Source organism: Coenobita brevimanus, chromosome 91 (genome assembly GCF_032717465.1).
Source record: "Coenobita brevimanus isolate Jiangsu-jjx chromosome 91, ASM3271746v2, whole genome shotgun sequence".
NCBI lineage: Eukaryota > Metazoa > Arthropoda > Malacostraca > Decapoda > Coenobitidae > Coenobita > Coenobita brevimanus.
The window spans coordinates 350,817-375,229 of record NC_137044.1 but is presented as its reverse complement, the minus strand read 5'-3'; the positions used below and the strand labels follow the sequence as shown (position 1 = coordinate 375,229).

At 44.3% G+C, this 24,413-nt stretch overlaps 1 protein-coding gene across 1 annotated transcript; it reads right to left on the bottom strand.

Moving 5' to 3' along the window:
- Positions 1-2,556: 2,556 nt before the first annotated feature.
- Positions 2,557-23,668, bottom strand: LOC145411841 (uncharacterized). Its single transcript, XM_080281799.1, has 11 exons — positions 23,586-23,668; positions 19,320-19,408; positions 17,354-17,486; positions 16,794-16,923; positions 16,330-16,415; positions 14,757-14,841; positions 14,081-14,253; positions 12,785-12,917; positions 10,518-10,739; positions 3,794-3,985; positions 2,557-3,207 (listed from the first exon to the last, which is right to left on the bottom strand). The coding sequence occupies exons 1-11, from the start codon at positions 23,666-23,668 to the stop codon at positions 2,557-2,559; spliced, it is 1,977 nt and encodes a 658-aa protein (XP_080137925.1).
- Positions 23,669-24,413: the final 745 nt, after the last annotated feature.

The window sequence follows — 24,413 nt, the reverse complement described above, 5'->3', positions numbered from 1 at the left end:
GTAATAAAAGAGGTACAAGGTAGGGTAGTGGATGTTGGAGTGGCCCTGGTGAGAGAGGATAGTGTTTGGAAACTCCCTGTACTGTTGTTTGCAGATGATACTGTGTTGTTGAGTGAAGACGAAGGGGAGCTGCAAGGCTTGGTGGATGAGTTTGGGAGAGTGTGTAAGAAACGGAATCTAAAGGTGAATGTAGGGAAGAGTAAAGTGATGGTCTTTGAGAGAAGTGAAGTCAGTGAATGTACAGCGAGGTTAGATGGTGAGGAATTGGAAAATGTAAGGACGTTTAAGTTCTTGGGTAGTGTGATGAGTAAGGATGGAGGTTTGGAGGGTGAAGTGCTTGAAAGGGTACAGCAGGGAAGTAAGGTTGCTGGTTCTTTGAAAGCAGTGATAAGAAACAGGGAAGTGAGCATCGAAGTTAGAAAGTTACTACATGACAGTATTGTGATACCAACTCTAACGTACGGAAGTGAAGCTTGGAAGTTGTTGGAAGGACACAAGTCAAGAGTGAGAGCAGTGGAAATGACTTATTTAAGAGGAGCCTGTGGAGTCACATGGAGAGACAGGCTGACGAATGAGGATATAAATGAGCGTTGTGGTGTTGATGTCGATGTGATAGGATGCGTTATGAGGAACAGACTGAGGTGGTTTGGCCATGTGGAGAGGATGGAGGGTGAAAGACTGACGAAGAGAGTGTATGTGAGTGAGGTGGAAGGGGGAAGAGGGAGGGGGAGGCCGAGGATGAGATGGAGGGATGGGGTGCAGAGGTATATGAGAGAGGGGGTGTGAGTTGGGAGCAGGGCAGTGAAATGGCGGGGGACAGGGCGACTTGGAGGTGATTTGTTTGTGGCCACCCCAAACGGGCTTGAGGCGTCTGGCAATAGATAGATAGAAAAGAAACGAAAAATACTGTAACTTGAACACAAAATTCGAGAGTACTTGAAGAATTCCATGAAGGGCTAAAACAAGGAAAAAAAATGCAAAATAAGGTTGTCCTGTCTCCTTAACGATTACCAAGGATTATGAATAGAACGCTGGTGATAAATAACTAAAAATGTTATTATAAGAAAATGAAAAACAGTTTGCAGTGCCTGAGATTAAAACGCAAAGATGATCCGATGCTGGCACGACACTTCATAGTTTGGTCTATGAATTAAGAACAGTACCATTCTCGTTATATATATTAACTTATATTATTACCTTTAGCATTGACTGAACGTTCTATATTCAGCTAAATCAAATGGGCAACGTATAAAAGTGGTTTACGCATGTCATTTTTAGGACCTCGCCTACCGTTAACTATTTAAAAAATAAAAATGACTGCGTGTCACTGCCAGGGCAAAGACGTGCTTGACCTACTACTCGGTAAGGTAGAGCCCGCGTGTTTTAATAACCAACGGTTCAGTTCCCGCATATGTTTGCATTGCACTTTTAGCAAGTTAAAATATTTTTCACATAAATTATGTACATTATTCTATGCCTTCTGAAGATACAGAGTTACTTTGTTACGAATAATTAAATATAGGGTTTGCGAAAGCCAAGCATTCGTCCCCTTAAAAAAATGTTTTTAGCATACTGTTTTGATATAGGGCCCTTAGGAAAGGCCCTACATTAGCTTTAAGCATACGGCCGTAACTTACTGATGTTTTTGCTTTACTATTCCATATCCCAGAATTTATATTTTGGATGCTGGGTTGATGAGAGGGTTAAATCAAACGCAAGGAACTGATGAATTCTTTTTCTATCCCGAGTGATTTAGACCACATCAGTTTGTATATACAGCATGACCTACGCTTCTCACCGACCGCCTTGTGAAGAGTGTCATGGTTCAGCACCACCCCAGAGTATGGACTTCTGGGGAGGCGGGACTACTGCTGAGCTGCTGCTGCGGATCCGGGGGTGTTGTGAAGGAAAGAAATATTCATATTTCCTTACCCTCTACTTGGTCTCATTACTGCTGCACTCTTTACGGAGTTAAAGGAATGTTCGTAATAGATGAAGGTCATACAGAGAGGTGCCGATATGTTTAAATCGGACGTGTAATTAGGTATTTGGTTAATAATCTGAACAATTACGAAATCTTGATATTTTGTTGTTGCCGTTGTTGACTTGCATCTAGTGCAAGATTAATTCAATTTGCAAAGTTTTGCTTAAAATGCTTGTGCATACACAAGCACCCTACCACAAGGACAGATTAACTTTCATTTTCTGACGCTGAGCGTAGGCTTAGCAGTACGATCTCCTAGGTCCTTCACATGCCATTACTTCAGCTCTTTTACTCACTGACCATATTTAATGCATGCTAGGGCTGTCTCATTCACAACTGACGTGCTGGTATTCGCGGGGGTGTTTTTTTTATATGTCGGTGGATCTTGAAGTCAGTAAAGTACTCGTGTACCTGTATGTTTGAACGAAATCAAAATCACTAAACTGTTCCATGTCCTAGTCAAAGGTTGAACTTGCGTCCTTTCACACAGCAGGCTACTTCCATAACCACATGATCACAATAATGTAGTCACCAGCCTTAGTTTCACATGACCTTTTTCATCACCCCATCCTCTAGAGAGGGCGCCAAGCCGGAGTGAGGTAGTGAGCAGGGCCGGGTGTAGATGTGGGGGGGGCCTGGGTGGCGGGCGTGGGTGAGGTTGGGATGGGCGTCTTGGCTACTGGTGTGAGGCGTCGTGAGGAGGACAGGGCTGTGGACGAGGGCAGATGGGCCAGGAGAGCGGCTGGGTCATCAGAGGAGAGCCCGAGGTCGGCGAGGCTGGGCGGCACGGGCAAGTTGGGCGGCAGGACGGGCAGCAAAACCGGAGCCAGAGTGATGCAGCAGAAGGCGGCGCCTTGTCTGATTAGGCTCTGCATGTGTTTGCGCTCCCTCCGCGCCTCACTGGACGCCAGCCCTGCCGCCTTCACCAGCCGCTGACTCTCACTGCTCACAGGAGCCACTTCTTCCCTGCTGGAATCCTCGCCCTCGCATTCCTCCGCCCACCAATTCTCCCCCTGCGGGTGGTCTTGCTGTGGGTGTGGGTGTGGGTGTGAAGGGGGTTGGGGTGCGGGTGCTAAGGCTGCCAAGTAGTCCCGGCAAGCCACCAGCAGCTCGCCCCCAGCAAGCAGGGTGAGGTTTTGAGGTGCCAAGCCTCCTGCACCACCAGGGAACGCCACGGGCACAGTTTGCACACATACGCCATCCAGTCTGTACACCCGCACCACCTGGGAGAGGGGGAACAGGTGTGAGGAACAGTTAGAAAATGCAGAATATTTCATGCTGGACTGTGGGGATTATGCAGTACAGGGAGTTACCGCCATCACTGCAGTGACGTTTGTGGAGTTTATTCTTGCCACTACCTGCCATTTTATTCAGCTTAGAAAACCCTCTTGTAGTGAAGGAATTAATGAATACTACTCTTATCAGTATAAATAAGTCGCCAAGGAGGAACTCCAGTTAAACCTCTTAAATCAATGGTAATGATACTGTAATAAGACCCGAGGCACTAACTGCATCTATGTCGAGTGTGATCTTGGTGGGTCGGGCTGGACAGATATCAATGGCACATTACAAGATAATTATGGAGGCCTATAATACGTAAAATAAATCCCTGTAAGCTTCGTAAACCAACAATAATACGACCTAGGGTACTAACAGCATCAAGTGTCGAGTGTGATGATGACGGGTTGAGCTAACCAGATAGAAATAACCTAAAAATAACATACTAGGAAGAAAGAGGAAAAATTAAGGCACTTAGAAGAGGCACAGAAGGCCTCATAAACCGAGTATTATACGAGCCATTATACAAACAGCATCAGTGTCGAGTGTGATGATCGCTGGGCGAGCTGTGCAAATGATAATGGAGGCTGGTGGGGCTGGAGTCGGGGGTAGGAGCGCCAGGGAAGCTTTGGGCACGTACAGGTTCCACACACGTACCCGCCCATCGCTGCTGCCGGTCACCAGCAGGTGCATATCCCACGCCACTGCAAACACACGCACGCCCTGTAACATAAGTACGTCTCACCCCACTGGCTGTGAATAAAGAAAATTCCTAAAACACCCATGAAATGACCTGTGTTTGTGCGTATTTACGTATTTGTAGTATACAGGAACTGAACAAAGCTCATGTTGTCCTGTCTTCATATCTACATTTATCCAGTCTAGTTTTAAAAAGATGAATGTTTTTTGCCTGCACCACCTTCCCGTCTAAGTCATTCCAAGTACCTATGCTTCCATTCGGGGAACTGAACCTTGTAAGCTCATTAAGAGACATCCACTTTTCCTCAACTTGAAGTCATGACCTCTTGTCCTTCCACCGTCCAACACAAAAAGATCCTCTCTGTCCACCTTTTCCTGATCTTGTACATTTCTAAACATCGTGATAAAGTCTCCTCTTGCCCTTCTCAGGTCTCTTCTTGCCTTTTTTTTCCTCGTCGGTCAGTTTCCTTAAGCATAGTATCATCCTTGTTGCCATCCGTTGAACCCGCTCCAGTTTATCAATATGCTTCGTCAAATGAGGTGACCATACCACAGCCGCATACTCTAGTCTTGGTCTTATCATGGTCACTATCAAGTCCCTCAGCATTTCCTCGTCCATATAATTAAAAGCGATTCTCATGTTGGTCAGTAATCCAGAAGTGCCTCCAATGCTTCTGTTTATATGTTTTTCTGGTAACAAGTCATCCTGAATAATCACTCCCAAGTCCTTCTCATGTTTTCATTTACTAATTATCTCATTGCCCATTTTATATGTCCAATGTGGTCTTTTTTTCACCCACTTCCATTTCTAATACATGACATTTCTTGGCATTGAAATCCATTTTCCAAGTCTGGCTCCAGCTGTGGAGTTTATCCAAGTCCTCTTGCAGTTCTGTACGACTATCAGTACATTTAATATTAAAATGCAGTGTAGTGCCACAGAGGGCGACCTAACACCCCCAGAAGGAGCCCACCGAGGAGCACCGACAGCGCGCCGGGACTCAGGGCGACAACGACATAAGTCCGCCTGGGCTGCGCACTCCTATGACCCGGAGCTTGCCCGCCGCCACCATAGCAGGAATACAAGACTACCTTCCGGGTGAGCTGCCACCAACCAACTTCGGGGTGGAGCTGTAGCTCCAGCTCCAGTCAGCACCCCTGAGACGGCCGGTAGTCGCTCAACCCTCCTACAGGAGACGGCCTGCAGCCACTCCAGAGGGAATCAGGAGACGGTCTGTAGCCGCTCCCACCTTCGCCAGGAGACGGCCTGTAGCCACTAAACCCTCCTACAGGAGACAGCCTGCAGCCGCTCCGGATGCAAACAGGAGATGGCCTGTAGCCGCTCTGAAGGTGCCCCTCGAGAGATGGCCTGTAGCCGCTCAACTCCTCTGCAGGAGACGGCCTGTAGCCGCTCCAGAGGGAATCGAGACTGCCTGTAGCTGCTCTGAAGTTGCCCCTGAGTCAGCCTGTAGTCGCTCCTTCCCCCAGGCCATGGCCAGTAGCCGGGCCTTAGCGACGGCCTGCAGCCACACCCCCAGAAGGCCATGGCCAGTAGCCAGGCCCTATGGCAGGAGACGGCCGGTAGCCGCCCCTCCATCAGGTGCTGACTCCTGTTCATCAACCAACAACCCAAAGGGAGCCCCCAGCCTGGAGGAGTACTGGAGAGGCCCCATGACTTCCACTGGGCTCTTCTCCCTGCAGCTGGATCCGGAGAGGACTCGCCTGATGGACCCCGACGTAGGCTGACGTCGCAGCCCCCTCCAGACGGCGTCTCTGAACACTGGGGACTGCAGCCCTCGGGACCTCCAGGCCGCCCCCAGGACCCCTGGGTGGGACCTCCCTACACCCAGACGCCGGAGATCTTTGTCCTCCGTCAGTTGCCTGAGCGAGAAGTTCAGGCAGCTATTTGGCCCCACCCCCGAGGGCCATACTCCCGCCCTAAACTCCGAAAGCGGGGAACCCTTCACCACCTGCAGCCCCGGACGAGAGGGGATGCCCCTGCTCATGATCCCATGGCCCCAGAACGCAGAGGGCCCCCGGCGGAACCCAGCCTTGTCAATAGGGAGGCGTGGTCACCTCCACCGCCCTTGTACCTGAGTGCCACAACGCCCAGACCCAAAAGGAGTGACAGTGAAAGCACAGTGTCCGTGACTTAGTGACATAAAGGCAGAGCAGTGAATTAACCATATAAAAGGAAGTCGGTGAGAGAAACACCAGTGGCAATATAAAAGTGGTGGGGTGAATAAAAGTAACAGTGAAACCGTGAACATGGCCAAGCAGTGAAATAGGAGTCTACAGTATTACAGTAAATACGCTACCATCTAGTAACGCCGCATCATACTAAAATCATGCAGAGACCATCCCCAGTGTTAAAGTAATAATTACCAACAGTGCAATAGTACCACCCACTCCACAAATATATAACTTGAACTTCCCGCAATAATAGTATATAAACCTCGGCCCTAAGTGCTATTCACCTTACCCGACCTTGACCTGGGTAGTATCCTGTGCGATACTAATAACTCATATCTAGGCCTAAGAAGTATAATTGTCAGGTTTATCTGTATTCGTGACATCTACCCGTTCCATTGTAGAATTTAGTAATACACATGTAAGGTTGTTGCCTTGAGTTTTCGTGTCCTGCCTCTCCCCTATTTGTCTAAGCTCCGGTCTAGAAAGAGAACCCAGCCACACGCTAGGCGTTAGAGGGACAGGAAGCCGACCCTAAACCACCTAGCATTACAAAAATGTTTCATGATTTTAGCATCGTCTGCGAACATACTCATGTAACTATTCAAACCTTCTGGCAAATCATTTATATATATCAGAAACATTCTGGGGGCTGAGACAAAGCCCTGGGGTACTCCAGTGGTCACGTTTTTCCATTGTGAAACCTTGTTCCTTATGACTGTTTTCATCTGCCTTCCTATCAGGTAATCTTCCATCTACTTTAATAGTTTCCCATGCACTCCTCCAGAGGTCTTCAACTTCCACAGCAGTCTCTTATAGGGCCACTCTGTCAAATGCTTTCTTGAGAACTAGGTAGACACAATTAGCCCACCCCTCTCTCTCACTCTTGCATGACATCTATTACCCTGCTATAGAAACTTAGTAGGTTAGTAACACAAGATCTTCCTTCCCCATAACCAAATTGTCTTGGTGTTATCACTTCATTTTCTTCTAAATATTTAATCCATCTTTTTCTAATAATTTCCTCACAAATTATACAAACATTACCAGTAAGTGATGCAGGTCTGTAATTGAGTGGATCTTCCCTAACTCCTCCCTTGAAGATTGGCACAATATTTGCTCTTTTTCCAGGCTTTAGGTAACTGTCCATTTTCCAGAGAGCTCTTAATGGTAACATAAACAGGCCACACTAATTAGTCAGCACATTCTTTCAGGATCCTTCCAGCCACACTATATGGTTCCATTGTTTTCTTCACATCCAGGTCCCTCATCAGTAGTAGCACCTCATTCATGTCAGTTGCAATTTTTGCCATTCTCGTCATCCTGGATTCCATTTCAGGTTCATTAAATTCCTCTTCCAACACATAGACTGACTGCAGCTTGTTGTTCATTGTTTCGTACAAATCTTCGTTTCTTTCGTAAGTTTATCTCCATCCCTCAATCGTATTATACTGTCCTTAACTTTCATTTTACCATTTACAAACCTATAAATAAATCCTAGGTTCTTTCTTTACATTTAGTTACAATATTTTTTTCGTATTTCCTTCCATCCTCTCTCTGCATCCTTACATATTCATTTCGTACCTGCTTGTATTCCTCCCAGGCCCATTCACTATACCTTCTTCCAACTTTATTCCATGCTCTGTTTCTTGCGTCAAGTGCCATTCTGCACCTATTGTTAAACCATTCTTTCCTCCTTACCATTGCCGTGGAGAATTTTGGGACATATTTACTGACTCCTGTTTTATATACATCTGTTAGAAACTCATATTTCTCATCAACATTTCTGATCACATTTATTTTGCTCCAATCTACACTTTGGAAAAAGTTTCTTAGGGAAGCAAAACCTGCCTTTCCATAACTGTATCTATATTCCCTGTGTTTTTCATCTCTTTCTCCTTCCCTTACTCCCACCACTTCCATCTCAATGACCAGATGATCACCTTTACCAAAGGGGCATTGATGGGTTATGTTCTTCAGATCGTTTAGGTCCTTTGTGAATACCAAGTCCAGCCTTGATGGTTCGTCATCACCACCAATTCTTGTATTTTCTGTAATTAATTGATTTATGTTTTCCACCACCATTTCCATCAGTTTATTTTCTCATGATTCCTCATTGTTTCCAGCATCCATACATTCCCAGTCAACTTCTCTACAGTTAAAATCCCCAATGATTATTATTCTATTTCTTCGTTCAGTTAACATCTTTATAATGGATTCTCTTATCAACTGTTCATAATCTTCGTATGTCCATACCCTAGTTTGGGGGGCATATAAGATACTACGGTATTACATTTATTTTTTTCTCCATAGCAGTCCTCTATTTCCATTCCCAAAAGTTCAGCCGTGGTGTTTTCAGTTTCTGTCTTTTTTTGTTTTTAAGTCAGTACGGGTTAGAATAATCCCACCTTCCCCAAGTACATTATAGTTGGTCCATCCAAATAATTGTATGAATATCCCGGGGCAGTTTGGTCTTCAAACAAATAATTTCTTATTTCTTTTCATTTATATAGTCTAAAATTTCCTCTTGCTTATATAAAAATCCATCTACATTACTATACATGATTTTTAGATGTACTGCCCCAGTTTTGTCTTTATTCATTCTTCTTTTCTTCGTATTCACAACCATCCCCCTTGTTTCCTTCACTTTAGTTTGTCACATACCACTTCCTTACTTTCATATCTATCACCTTCAAAAAAAGAAAAAAAATCTTACGTTCTTCAACTGTCCTCATGTCATTTTTTTTCTTGACTTGTTCCCTCAAAGAATTTAAAGCCTCTCTTTCTTCTTCATTCAGATCTTTTCTAATTATAATATTTTCCATCCCTGCCTCTTTATTTAGTTCCCAGGTCACTTTTAGTTTGTCATTTACAACACTTCCTGACGACAGGTTAACTCTCATTGGTCTTGCTTCCTTCTTATACGGCCCTCTCCTCGTTACTTCCTCAATTTCTTTTTCCCACTTGCTTCCATCTGGATCGATCTTGCCCAATATTGTGTGTGTGTGTGTGTGTGTGTGTGTGTGTGTGTGTGTGTGTGTGTGTGTGTGTGTGTGTGTGTGTGTGTGTGTGTGTGTGTGTGTGTGTGTAGTCTGTCTTCAGGTTGCACAATGCACAATGAGTACCCTTATTTTAAAAATCACTGTGAGAACTGAACCTAATAATTAAACAAGCATGGAACCTGCATAAATGATGGGGATATATAAATCGTCCATATCTGACGCTCCTCTCTACATCCAGACTGTATAACGAAGTTGGGAATTTGGACACTGTGATGTTGATGTGCCACTGATATACCTATGCATGTGATCGGGATACTTGGAAACTCGCAACACAGTGCAATTTTATATAATATTTCCACTTTTCAAGGCGAGTTTGAGTTTATTCAGCATTGCCGTCCAGTCTTATTCTGACAAGGGAGCAGCTAAAGTGTCCAAGATCTGTATTTTCGTCAGTAAAAGAGACTCCCGAGTACCGTTTCCTTACTCGTTATTTATGCATTTAGCAAGTAAATATTTTCCTGTATGATATTTATGCAATCTACGTCGACTTCTTAAAATATGTAAGCAACGCAAAACGCAGTAATGATAAGCTACACTAGACAAAATAAATCGTTAGGGATATATTTTGTGTAAGAAAATCCCCAAACCTCGGCGAGAATACAGGCTCAAGTAACCATGGGAGTCGTAGTATATAGCAACACCTACAGTACTTTCATTTTAACCTGACCCAGATTTTCGTCCTCTTGCAGCTTATTTCACTTTGCTCGTTAGCAGAAAAAGACAATGCTACATCTCAACATCCTTTCCATAGCACTTGCCTGTGACGAGTGCGATATTCTTGAGTCCATCTCGTGTAACAGCACAGTATTCAAGATGGAGAGGTGTCTGTTTTAGGCCAAGTTAAAGTGAAAAGAGGGCTGTATGTGTACACCTTGGTCTCCTAATGATTGTCTCTAAGTTGCTCGATCATTTGTACCGTCTGTGGTTGGTCCTTTTACACTGAGGTCTCTATGTAATATCTCACCCCATGTCTTCTTTGATCCCCCTCCCCCTTGTCACTCTGCTTTAAAATCACCCAGTTAACTCTTCATTTGTCTCTTCATGTCCGTATAATTTGAGTCATGTGGTTACGGGAGCATTTACTGATGTCTGGATACTCGCTTTAGGTACAGTGAAGGTGCATATCTTCGTGGGGTGATCCGGACTCATCAGACTGGCCTTATGTCATATGATTTTGAGAATCTTAAGGATACTGAAATACACTATGAATGCTCCCATTAAGTACATACAGTACATTGAAAGTATACATCTTGGTGGGGTGATCCGGCCGAGAGCATTTAGTGATGATGAAGTCTGGTACTCACTTTAGGTACAGCGAAGGTGTATGTCTTAGTGGGATGATCCGGCCCCCACAATACCACGCTGGCCTTGGGGTCGCCGCTGCAGGCGGCCAGGGTGGCTGTGGCCGGGTTGTAGTCCACGCCACGCACACCACAGCCGTGCACCCCCACGCGACTTGCCACAACCACGTCCACGCACGCATACACACGACCCCCATCAGAATCCTGGTACTTATCAATCACCTCCTGAAATGGAATTAAGACTTTCAGTTCGGAGATTTATTACGGATCCCCTACGGCTGGTACTCACGTGGATCACCCATCACCCCCCGAAAAAAGAAAAAGAAAACTTCCAATTCGGTGATTTATAAGGGACCTCGTACTTCGTTGTACTTATCACCCCCTTAAAAAAAAATGGTGATTTATTACGGACCTCAGCAGCATAATTTGTAGTCCTTTAACTCGGTCCAGATTTTCCTCCTTTTCCCTCGGTGATCTTGGGAACTTACGTGTGGAATGACTATAATGGGAAAGCATTATCTTTTCAGTCCAAGTCCTGGTCTGAATCACAGACCAGGTGTTCCATTTTAATGAGTAAGGGATCACGGGAACGTCTCGTGGAGTTTACGAGGACAACACGTGGCGTCAAAGATCAGCCAAGGAGGGTAAGTGGTTGTGGGGTGGGAGGTGGGCGAGTGGAGGTTGACTGGTGGTGGGATAGAAGTAGGAGAGTGGAGGGTGACTGTGGTGGTGGGATGGGAGGTGGGAGAGTGGAGGGTGACTGGTGGTGGGGTAGGAGGTGGGAGAGTGCAGGGTGACTGGTGGTGGGGTGTGCGGTGGGAGGGAGGCACTTGATCCCAGATATCTGCAGCTTTACCACGAAATGTGTTTTTCTGTGACACACACCTCCCGAGCTGCACCGTGTACTCACCAGTCTCTCCCATCCACTCAAAGGACCACGAGGGACAGCTGAGGTCACGTGTTCAAGGCACAGCAAGTGACACGCGTAGGATATGACGGATATGACAACAGTTATGAACTAATGTAAGTGATCGTATATGTAGTTCGATGGGTCGGGACAGTCTCTTAATAATAAGTTGGACTTGTATACTTGTATAAATGAATGCCCTGAAACAGTTTCTTAATAGCGCGTCGGACCGCAATGTTACTTATATACGTGAATATTTAAAACAATATCTTCACAGTGGTTCAGACTGAAATATTAATTATATTGGTGATTGGCCCGAAGCAATATCTTAATAGTGAGTCAGACTATGATGCTTTTATAGTCTAGCTGAATAGCTCTAGACAATCTCATAATATTAGGTCTGATTATTATTACTAAAGCCTTCCCCCATGATTATCTGCAAAGGCTGATAGTTTAGTTCTCTGTACCATAAACCTCGGAGCTGAACTGTACACAGAACTTGGGAATGATCTCTGCCCTAGGACGTTAAGTAATATTATATCTAACCATTCCAGTTCGAGCCACCCTCCCCCCCACTTCCCAAGCTAAAGACTATCTTACCAGTGCAGTTTGGGACATAAATGTAACGGTCGTATGATAGACCTTAAACCGCAACGTATAATGCAAGACCCTAAATATCAGCGGTCATTTATGGAACGTCTGTTGTTATTAGGCATGACCAGTCTGCATCCCATATTAGAGAACGCAATCGGCAACAATAACAGGAAAACCAAATTCATTCCATCGTCGTCACATGCTTCAGAAATCTTCGTCTGTATCCCCACTTCGTGATTCAGGTCTTAATATACAAGCTTAAATCTTTCATTGGTAGCGAGGATAGTAACAATAAACATCCTGGGAGTGGAGCTGTAAACCTTTCCTGTACGGTGACCTGTTGTACTGATTTATTTTGCCATGTTCGGTTTTAGAGAGACCTTTTGTAGTGACTGCGTAAATGAAGGCTGTATCTATACTTGTCGAGGTAGAAGAGCTTCTCCATAGCTGAATAAAAAAAAGTGCAAGCGACACATCCCTTGCGGGGGTGATGATGGAAGGTGTTATATGAATCGTTTTTATGTGATAGAATGATACTTTCTGACGTCCAGGGAAGATAGCAATATGAAGCACAGAAACAAAAACAGCATGAGAAGGAAGGATACTTTCTGACGTTCAGAGAAAATAATAATACGAAGCACACAACAAGCAGAATGAGAAGGAAGGATACTCTACCGTTTAGAGATGAATGAAGGAGTGGATATTACCCGCTAAGTGAGGGTGGTATGTAGATATTACCTGTCAAGTAAGGGTGGTGAGTGGATATTACCTGCCAAGTTAGGGTGGTGAGTCCTTCGCTTCGCGGCCTTGTGATGAGAGCGGAGACCGGGTGAGGAAACCGAAGCAGCTGTACAGAGCCAGCATCGTCACCCATGCAGATCCAAGCCCACCCCTCGTGACTCCTGTTCACACACACACACACACACACACACACACACACACACACACACACACACACACACACACACACACACACACACACACACACACACACACACACACACACGAGAGGGAAAGAGGGAGGGGAGGAAGAATCAGTTTCATTTTTAAGTTTGAGTCTATAGCTAATAGTTAAAGTCATTCTTGCAGTGTACTTCATACCGATGAACCATAAGACTGGACATGGCATACCAGCAATGGCAGTCTCGGGGGAGGCGGGAAGGGAGGACTCTTGGATTCATGTAACACTCCCTCTCTCTGCCCTCCATCACCTTCCATATTAATTTCCAACGTCATGTAAGGTCCTTACATAATGCAAGGATTTGGGAATAAGCATTAACTATTCACTGTATATTATTATGTTTTATGGTCATTTAATTTCAGTGCCTCGAAATTGGTAGTGTATATATTACTTCACTCATGGTTTTTGGATAATATTGTGTTCCTAATTTACTAATGCGTGTGTTTTATTGCAGTACTTCAAAATGCATAAGTCTAGTTGAAATTACCATTTGCTTTATGCAGCAGTGAGGATGAGGGTGAGGGTAAAGCAGTGAGAGTGATGGTGATGGTGAGTAAGGCGCAGCAGTGAGGATGAGGGTGAGGGTAAAGCAGTGAGAGTGATGGTGAGTAAGGCGCAGCAGTGAGGGTGAGGGTGCAACAGTGATGGGGGTGATGGTGAGGGTGTTGGTAAGGATGAGGGTGCAGCAGTGATAGTGAGGATGAGGATGAGGGGGCAGCAGTGAAGGTGAGAGTGAGGGTGAAGATGCAGCAGTGAAGGTGAGGGTGAAAGTGAGGGTGAGGATGAAGGTTCAGCCGTGAGGGTGAGAGTGAGGGTGAATGTGCAGCAATTAGGGTGAGGGTAAGTGTGAGGGCGAAGGTGCAGCATTGAGAATGAGAATGAGGGTGAGAGTGAAATTGCACCAGTAAGGGTAAGGGTGAGAATGACGTTGCAGCAGTGAGGGTGAGAGTGAAGTTGCAGCAGGAAGGGTGAGGGTGAGGGTGAGAGTAAAGTTGCAAGTAATAAGGATGAGACTAAGACTGAGGGTGAAGGTGAAACACTGAGGGTGGGGGTGAGGGTGAAAGTGAGTGTCAGTGTAAAGGTGTATCAGTAAGTGTACGATACCCTGCGGCGATACACGTCGGTAGTGCAGGCAGTGATGTGATCCTGATCAGCTCTTGTGGGGGTGTAGCCGAGGTGTCCAGCAGATGTAGTGTGGAGGACGACGATACCACGGCAGCTACACCCTCACGCTCACATACACCCGCCACACCCACCACCCATGAACCCACTCCTACCTGGAACATCACCACCATTACTATCATCATCATCATCATCATCATCATCATTATCAATCCCTTGAATCAGTTGACTTGTTCTTCATTATTTTCTTGCTACCGTACCATCAGATTTCGATGTAGGTGGGGATTACTGAAGGCTGTATCTGACTCCGCGGAAGTCTCCTGCGTTGAACGAAAGTCTTAAATTTTCAAGAATACAGTATAATAAGAAAGACATCGTCGGAGTGAACTTGTTAACACCACTGTCGTTACTATCGATATCACTGTCATTATCAGTATCATATTAATCATCAAGGTTTGATATTTGGTTCCCAGATACTAAGGATTATGGATTGAAGAACTTGTCATAGTGATTTAGAAGGAGGTTTGGGCCGATACGTAACCAATTTAGGCAGTTACTGAGAGGGGAACAGGGTGAGTAAGGTGGAAGATGGTGTGTAAGATGAGTAAGGTGTAAGGTGGTAAGGTAATGAGTGAAGTGTGCAGGTGTGAGAGCTGACCTTGCGAGTTGCGTAGGGCAGGTTGTTGTGATGCTCATCAGGAGCGGAGTCCAGGTGAAGACGGGCGTGGTGCTGATCCCACCATCTGCAGCCATACCAAACCACAACACACCATCATCATCACCACAGGCACGGACAGGCAGAGGAGTGAAGGGGGGAGTGGGGAGTCAGTAGAACGAATTTCATGCAGGTCATTGACACTAGCTATTTAAAAACTTAATAGAGGGGATACTGCGATACTCTTTAAAATAAACCCTATTATATATCTGTCTATAGCCAGACGCCTTAATCCCGTAAGGGGATGGCCACATAACAAATCGCCTCCATGTCGCCGTGTCCTCTGTCATTTGGATGCCCTCCTTTCAACTCTCACCCACCACTTTCACATATCTCTCCACTCCTTCCCTTCATATCATCCTTGGACTTCCCTTATGTACTAACTTTATATCAATAAAGTGAATATTGAGCGATAGTTACTGGCATGTGATTGTACTTTTTATGGCATGAGTACTTGTACTTTTTGACTGTTTATCTATATCTGTATCTATCTTTCTACCAATCAATCTCTCTGTCTGTCAATAACTCCTCCCTTTATCTTGTCATATTTCCCGTAGGTCAGTGGCAAAATAAGACTACTACGCCTCAAATCCTTTCCATAGCGGTGTTTCGTATCTTGCTTCAAATTCTGTTGTTTACCATTACAACTCAGTATTCAGGATAGGGGGTTAAGAGTTTAGGCCAAGTTTGAGTAAAAAGAGTAATACTGCCATAACAAGCGAATTAGTAATAAGGAGCTTGAGTATCTATGGATTATAAGCTATATCAACCTCCAGTTGCCACTGAGGAATTTTCAAACTGGCATGAGAGGTTTCGTGATACCTCTCCCTTAGCTCTTTAATATCCATATTGTTCACTGATTCTCTTTCATGTTATTTTTGTAATATTAAAATCGACATAGATTGCATCAGTAATATACGATATCATGTTGAGGCGTAATGTGCGGAATAATTGGTCAAGGAGAAGGTGTTAGGACATCTCCAAGAGCCACCTACAACACGGGCCTTATTGTCAGTGAAACGTCGTATACAAATCGTAAGCCATGTAAGATCGATTCATATAATTCAAGAATCAGTGAAGAGAATATTCTGTCATTCTTTAATCATCATCATCATCATCATCATCATTATATAAAAATATCTATAGCATTATGAACATCAGAAATCCCTGTGGCAGATAACGCCACACCAAACTGTTGCATTCATTATATGATGTGAATGGGAGTCAGCAGTGCGGTATGTGATGATATGAAAGTGTGAGTGTGAGTGCGTGTGAATAAATGAGTGAGTGTGTGAGTAAAAGTCAGCAGTATGGTATGAGGTGGTGTGAATGAGTTTGAGTGCATGAGTATGAATGAGAACGTGTGAGTCAGCAGTGCGATAGTGCTAAATAATGAGTGAGTGTGACTCGTCCGTGCGAAATGGATGTAGTATTAACTTATTCTGCCATTAAATAACAGGTAATCGGCTAAAAGGGAATGCAAATCTGTATCAGGCAGGATAAAAACTGACTATACCTTCGGTGCATCTTGGTGAGACAACCCCTCGCGCCCACCACCACCAGTCGACGCCCACACGCCACCACGCCCGCTGTGCCCTCACGCTGCAAAACACACACACACACACACACACACACACACACACACACACACACACACACACACACACACACACACACACACACAGATTCTTATCACAATAAGTCTAGGACATTTACTCTAATTTGACAAAGATCCCTAACCTCTTGCAGATTGGTTGATCTTTCACCACCAGTCCCGAGATTAGAGATATTTTAGTATAGTAAGAGAAATACATTATAATGTTCAACAATTAGATATCAGTGAAACAACGATTTATTCATCCCGTAATAGCCTCTATGGTAATATGAGTGAGGGACATTGTGCTGATCCCTACCTGACGTTGTGTGTGTGTGTGTGTGTGTGTGTGTGTGTGTGTGTGTGTGTGTGTGTGTGCGACTCACCTTATTTTGTGTAAGGAGGCGGTATCGAGGTGATGATATGAAGAGCGGGTGTTTAGGCGTCTCCCTAACCCTGCCCACACCCTCCGCAAGATAGCTCACCAACCCATCCCAGCTCAGTCCAGCACCACCTCTGTAAAACCACATCACAGGACATCACACTACGCTACACAGAACTACACTGTACTACACGACATCACACAACACAAAGTCACACGATACTACACAACATCACACCACACCTCACACTTGGTTCCGCAGATTTAAAGAATCGAGGAATGTTCAGTAGAATAAAGGTGTTTGTCGCCCATGTGCTGTCTGACGAAATTGATGAATGTGTTTGACATTCGTTTACTTGCACTCAAGGAAGTGTACTTGGTCAGAGTTCCTCTGCCACACTTGGATGAGGACTAAGCTACATGTGTCCTCTCCAGCTCGTAAAGGCCTCCTAAGCTCTATGAAAAGCTCCGATATTAATAAGAATATCATACGAGAGAAGTCATGGGAGTGGAGCTAAAAAAAAAAAAAAAGCGCCGTGTGTGATAACTGAGATGTGTCCTTACCCGAGACTTTGTGCACTGGGCGTGCTGTGGCTGCTGCTGGTTGAGCTGAAAGGGTGCGCTGATGGGGCCGGGAGCGTGGCTGCCACTGCTGCGTCGTAGATGGCGCCACTCACACTCTCATACCTCTCACTGCCTGCACCACAACACACAATACATCCTTATTATATGACGGCACTTACACCTTCATACCTCTCACTACCTGCACCATAACACACTCCTACTAGAAGGCACAATGCACATCCATACTACAAGGCTTCACTCCCACCCTTACACCTCTTACTACCTGCACACACCACAACATAGCGCAACATACCTTTATTATGTGTCGCCACTCACACTTTCCTCACACTCCCTGCATCGCAGCATAGTACAACACAGCACGGCCTTAATATATATGGCGCCACTCACACCCTCATACCTCTCACTGCCTGCACCGCAACACAACACAGTTTCATCGTACAGTGACAAAAAATTCACCTGCTGTTTCGCTGCATCTACTTTACATTTCTGTTACTTTTCTCCCTGATGTGCCATATGAATGAAAGTCGTATATGAGCAGAGAAGCGTACCATTCCTTTCATAGCTTGGGAATATTAGCCACCAAAGGTAAGTGAGAAGTAGAATTGGCCTAATTGTTGTCCCTGATCATAGAGAGAGAGAGAGAGAGAGAGAGAGAGAGAGAGAGTGTGTGTGTGTGTGTGTGTGTGTGTGTGTGTGTGTGTGTGTGTGTGTGTTTACAGAACATCAATTTCGGAAGTCTTAAAAAATAAAAAATAAAAAGTGAAACTCGGCATGTGAAGCACGTAGACTTTATCTTCTGTACAGTAAGCTTAGGAGCATATTGAGATGCAGACGGCACAGGCGACGTACCGCAGGGCAAAGCCGAAATTAGTATGAAGCTGATTCAAATCTAGGAATGCACAGTGGACCGTAGGACAGTATGGAGCAGGCACAGGTCCGTGTCGGGCTGCTCGGCGTAGTAATATAAACTCAATTTTTTGCACCACACATGCACGGCGTCCTTAAGCAAATAATAAGAGAGGTTCAGAGTCACTGGGTAATATTTGCCAGTAACCACTGATACTGTACGAAAGACAGGCTGAAAGTTAACATGGGACTGATTAACTAGAGCTCTCCAGTTTAACCCTTTGTCTTGACAACGCCAGACGATTTTATTCACCTGAGAGAGAACCTACCTGCAAGTGAGAGAGAAAAAAATAACTTGCATTATCCTTTATCATGCAAATCATCTCAGGTATTTTGTACTGGTTAAACGAGACGAATTTGCTCAACTGATGGGGAATATTGTTAACTGAAGGGAACGGAACTTAAGAATGAAAACCAAGGAAATTTATTTCATTCAGTAATAGCCTATACAGCATGTTGTACCGAAAACTGACGTCTAGATAGTATTTAACGTGCCGGCCATGCGTACTTATATCAAGCACCACGACAGACTGCCACACAGTGTATTCATCACACCTGTGTTTCCCTTGCACTGTGCTGCCCTGCCTATAGTATGTGTCTGGAATGTCTTGTGTTGTACTGCAGCCTACTTTGCATCTAGGTTAATGACAGGTTATAATCCATATGGCGGATGAGTGAGTGTTTGAAAATCCGAAATGACAACAGCCTCACACACTCCAGTGTCTGCACTGTCGCACACTACACATCACTAATTCATCAGCTGTATAAGTGTAGACAAAGAACGGCACTTTTTTAGAAATGAAACTGATGTTTTGTGTCTTATATTACAGTAATGGGAATTATTCAGGTGTAAGAATCTTTCACACTAACGCAAATTGTGCTAAATATGAAAGATTCAGCCAGACTTGAATACTCTTCGAGTCCATGTACCTGATGTATGTTCAGGGTGTGCTGAAAATATTCTGTTTTCACTCCCAGCACGCAGAACAGAACAAGAACAAGAATAGAAAATGGGTGAGGTAAGAAAAGACTTACTCACCTAGGAGGGAAGTGATAGCGTTGACGAACTGTACCCTGGTTAGAAGGCACGAAACTCTCTCACTCTCACCAGCACCATCACTCCACGCACTGGATGCCGCACCACACGCACGAAGACAGGACATTACTATTATTACTGTTGTTGTTGTTATTGTTGTTATTACTACTACTACTACTACTACTACTACTACTATTACTACTGCAACTACTACTACTACTACTACTACTACTGCTGCTGCTGCTGCTATTTTATCGATAATTTACCAAACGGGCGCGGCGATCTCAAGATAAGTAATTTTGGTACATAAGCAACACACATATATTAGTTTTATTATTATTATTATTAATCATCCGATTTTAAACAAACTTCGCTAAAAAGTTAAGGGGCATCCTACGTTAACCTACTTATTTTTTAGAACAACAGATTATAGGTTAATATTGCATGGCATGGTAAACGTGATTACCTTGTACTGTATACTTGATCTTTAACCTATTCCAAAAAAAAAAAAAAAGTTTCTTCATTGGATGACCCTCAACCCTTCCACCAAGCATGGTTAAAATCAAATAAAACTTATTTCTCAGCCGGAACTATTCTCACGATAGTTCCAGCCGGGAGATAGCTCGATCACCTTTTATCCGATACTTTTCAAACGTGGTGGAAGGACTAAGGGTCATCTAAATAGGAAACCTATCGTTTTTTAGAAGTCAGTGGTCAAGGTAACAGGACAAGGTCGAAGTTGACTTTGCCCTGTGACCTTGACACCGAACAATTGTTCTTAAAAAAAAAAAAAAAAAAAAATCGTCGTGGGCTGCCTCTAAATCGTTCCACCAGATTTGGTTTAAATGTGATAGAAAGTGAGTCATGTCATACCCGAAATAATTCTCACGGAAGGAATGCGTTTGAGAATCATTCCAAGAATGAGAACACTCCAGCAGTTTTATCCATTATTAACCAAATTTGGTGGACGGATTGAGGGGCAGCCCTTGACAGACCACACTATTTTTTTTTAGAACAGTGGGTTAAAGGTCAATGCCACGGAGCGAGGTTGACTCTGACCCTCTCTGTGACCTTGACCTTTGGCTATCCGTCTCAAAAACGATAGGTTTCCTCAGTGTATGATCCTCAACCCTTCCAAGAAGTCTGGTCATAATGGGATAAAAACTGTTCGAGTTATCTCACGGCTGGAACTTTTTTCATGGTAGTCCTAGCTGTGAGATGAACAGTTTTATCCTATCTCATCCAGACTTGATGGAAGTGTTAAGGGTCATCAAATGAGGAAAGCTGTTGCCTTTTAGTCTGAAGTCAACGCCACAGGGCAAAGCCAGTGTTGACCTTGCCCTGTGACGGCGTATGATGATGCAGTAGTGCCGTAAATGGATGCAACTAATGAGTACTGATACTTTTCATGTTCTCGTGCAAACCAAGTTGACTTTTCGCCCACCTTAACTTTTTTGTACAACAGCTGTATCAACTTAATTCCCGCGGCAGTGTTCCTTCTTTCTACAGCCAAGTGCTCTTTATTTCAGAAATCTTTCCTCCACGGGAATATGAATAAATCAACACCACGTTTTTGTTGCTGTTGTTATCATCAGCAGTATAACATTGCCAGTCTCGTTTAGTATGGTACATGGTCATTTACCAAATGCCGAGTTTTTAGTTCAAAAATCGCAAGTCAAAGGCTCTTGACCGTAATAGCAGTATTCAGGAAGAAAGTGACAATATACCTTCGCGAGTCGTACACTCCATTTCACCGAGTCTGGCACCATCAGTGATGTCGTCACCATCTGTAGCACTAATAAAGGTCCTCAGAACTGGATATACCATTCTATAGTGTCTTTTTATATTGGTTCTCAAGGTAATAAATCGAGGTTCACCTAGTGCAGAGGATTTAAATCAACACTACAGTTGTTGAGACCATCACTGATGGTGCCAAACTTGGTGAAATGGTGTATAGTTTCTGCTCACTCACTACCCTAGTCTTTGGTTGCGAGGAATACGTTGCAAGGATATCAGGCCAAACGATGACCTGTTTTAATAGTCGTAAGTTTTCTGTGTGGTACGTGAAGGCGCTCGTCACTCACTCACTCGATGTAGTAGTATCTTCACGCCACTCTTTACTGAGTGACAAGCCAAATGGTTTCCTTTAAACCAGGGGATCATACGCTGGGTGGTAACCAAATAGCCAAATGAAATTTGGTGGTCTGGTGGGTTAAGGCGCTCCAACCGGATGGAACCTGTAAAGGTTTCTATCTGACGGATGGCTGGGATTCTTTGCTCACTTAATGTCATTCAGGGACAGGTGAGGGTGGTCACGTTGCCTGAAATGTCGGGACTGAATAGGCTAGTCCCGGGTACCAACACTCCTGAGGGGTCAGAAAAGGATTGAATGGATGGGTGAATGGATGGATAACTGAAGACTTCTAGACTGCATAAGTACCAGTGTCATCGTGGACTTACTCATCGTACCGTCTAGCAAGCCTTCCAACACTACTGTGCTGTGGACTGACCGTTGTGGAGTGAAGTGGTTGTGGAGAGCCAGAAGGATAGCGGGGGTAAGCACAGACCACAGCTCCGACGCACTGGCTGCTCTGCAATACCGTCATCATCATCATCATCATCATCATCAATCAGATCAACAAAAACAAAACATCATCATCATCATCATCAATCAGATCAACAAAAACAAAACATCATCATCATCATCATCATCATCATCATCATCAGTCAGTCAGCAAAAACAAAACATCATCATCACTATCATCATCATCATCATCATCATCATCATCATCAGTCAGTCAGCAAAAACAAAACATCATCATCATCATCAACAAAAACAATAATAAAAAACAAAATCATCATCATCATCATTAACATTCTCATGCTTCTGCAGTATGATAAACTCTCAGCTGGATAAATTAGTGTACCGTTAATTGGAATATAATACGCATAGGCTACTAGAGTTTTTACGACCATGAGATTAGGGTTAACACCACTCATCATATCTTATCGCTTTCATTATCAGTGTTATAATGTCATCCTCATTTAAAATACTGTAGTCACACTAACCGTCATCATTACTGTTTGCATTATTGTAGCGGTATACCTACTGTAGTACTATAGTCATCAGAGCTGTCATCAACATTATTGATATCATTATCATCATCATCATCACCATTATCATCATTACTTTTCCCATCATATCATCATTACACGTATGACAGGTGGTCTGATGGTTAGAAGATACTAGACGGAGTGACGACTTGGCTTTTGTATGGGTCTGAAACTCACAGATGTGAATATATATATATATATATATATATATATATATATATATATATATATATATATATATATATATATATATATATATATATATATATATATATATATATATATATATATATATATGTGTGTGTGTGTGTGTGTGTGTGTGTGTGTGTGTGTGTGTGTGTGTGATTGCTCTCAGGAGGGGACGATTTCCTTAAAGTTTCTAACTACGGTGTCTGGCCTCGGGCCCCAACACCACGGAGTCCTTTGGGACTGTCTGTTATCTGACACTAACTAATGTGTATGATAGATGACTATCAGAACTGGCTAATCAGTCCCACCTGACCTACCCGTTATGGGTTACTCCTTGGCTAGTATGATGGTTATCCAGCATCACTCAGTAAGCTTGCCAATGATCCTGTAATCGTTCTTAACTCATGCAGCCCGAGGGCTCTCTCCTAAGTCCAGTTAAACCATTCGACTTTATTTTGAATGAATTCCGCATCAAGCTGAAAGGTTTATGAACCGCTATTATATCTTTTAGCTACACTTTAGTACAAGTAAAATGCACACACAATAAAATTTTTACTGTCGTAAGACAGTGGATGTGGATGTGATAGGAAGCGTTATGAGGAACACACTGAGGTGGTTTGGCCATGTGGAGAGGATGGAGGGTGAAAGACTGACGAAGAGAGTGTATGTGAGTGAGGTGGAGGGTGGAAGAGGGAGGGGGAGGCCGAGGATGAGATGGAGGGATGGGGTGGAGAGGTATATGAGAGAGGGGGGTGTGAGTTGGGAGCAGGGCAGTGAAATGGCGGGGGACAGGGCGACTTGGAGGCGATTTGTTTGTGGCCACCCCAAACGGGATTGAGGCGTCTGGCAATAGATAGATAGATAGAAGACAACACTTCGGGAGAAACAGAAACGCTCTAGCATCGATCAGAGTTCTAATGAAGTACAGGAATATACAGTCAGTAACATGAAGAAACCTCCGCCTACCCCTCAGTGTGGTGGTGCTGTTCGCCCTCCGATGCGCTGCTGCTGGCCCGGCTAAGGTGGATTCTGGGAGCAGGACCGGCCATACTATGTACCACACCTCTCCTCCCAAGCCTTGCACTCTGATGGGTAATTGCGTGTGATTGTCTTTATTGGTCTGATCGTAGTCTTATGGGATTGTGGTCTGATTTGTTGTGGTGGTTTGACTGTGGCCTAATGAGACCGTGGTATGATTTGATGTCGTCGATGTGGTTGTGTGATTGACATTGTTGGTGCGATTGTGGTCTTTTGAGATTATGGTTTGATTCGTTGTGGTCGATGTGGTTGTGCTTCGTATGGATGTGGTGTTGAGTGGTGGCGGTTTAATGTGGTGGTAGTGTGGGGTAGTGGTGGTTTGATGTGGTAGTGGTGTGATGTGGTGTGGTGTGGTAGTGGTGTGGTGATGGTTTGGTGTGGTGATGGTGTGGAGTGATGGTGGTTTGGTGTGCTAGTGATGTGATTGGTGGTGGTATTGTGGAGTGGGAGTGGTTTGGTGTGGTAATGATGTGATGTGGTGGTGGTATGGTGGAGTGGGGGTGGTTTGATATGATGTGGTGGTCGTATGGTGTGGTTGTGGAATGGTGTGGTGTGGTGTGGTGGTGGTATGGTGTTGTGGTGGTTTGGTGTGGTGGTGGTGTGGTGTGCTGGTGGTATGGTTTGGTGGTGGTACGGTGTGACGAATGGTTCAAACGATCAAAATTGTGCCCACATACAGATGCTGGTCCAGGGTCGTATGCAAAGTTTTGGAAATTTCGTAACACTTCTTCCAGTGCGATTTATTCTGGACATGAT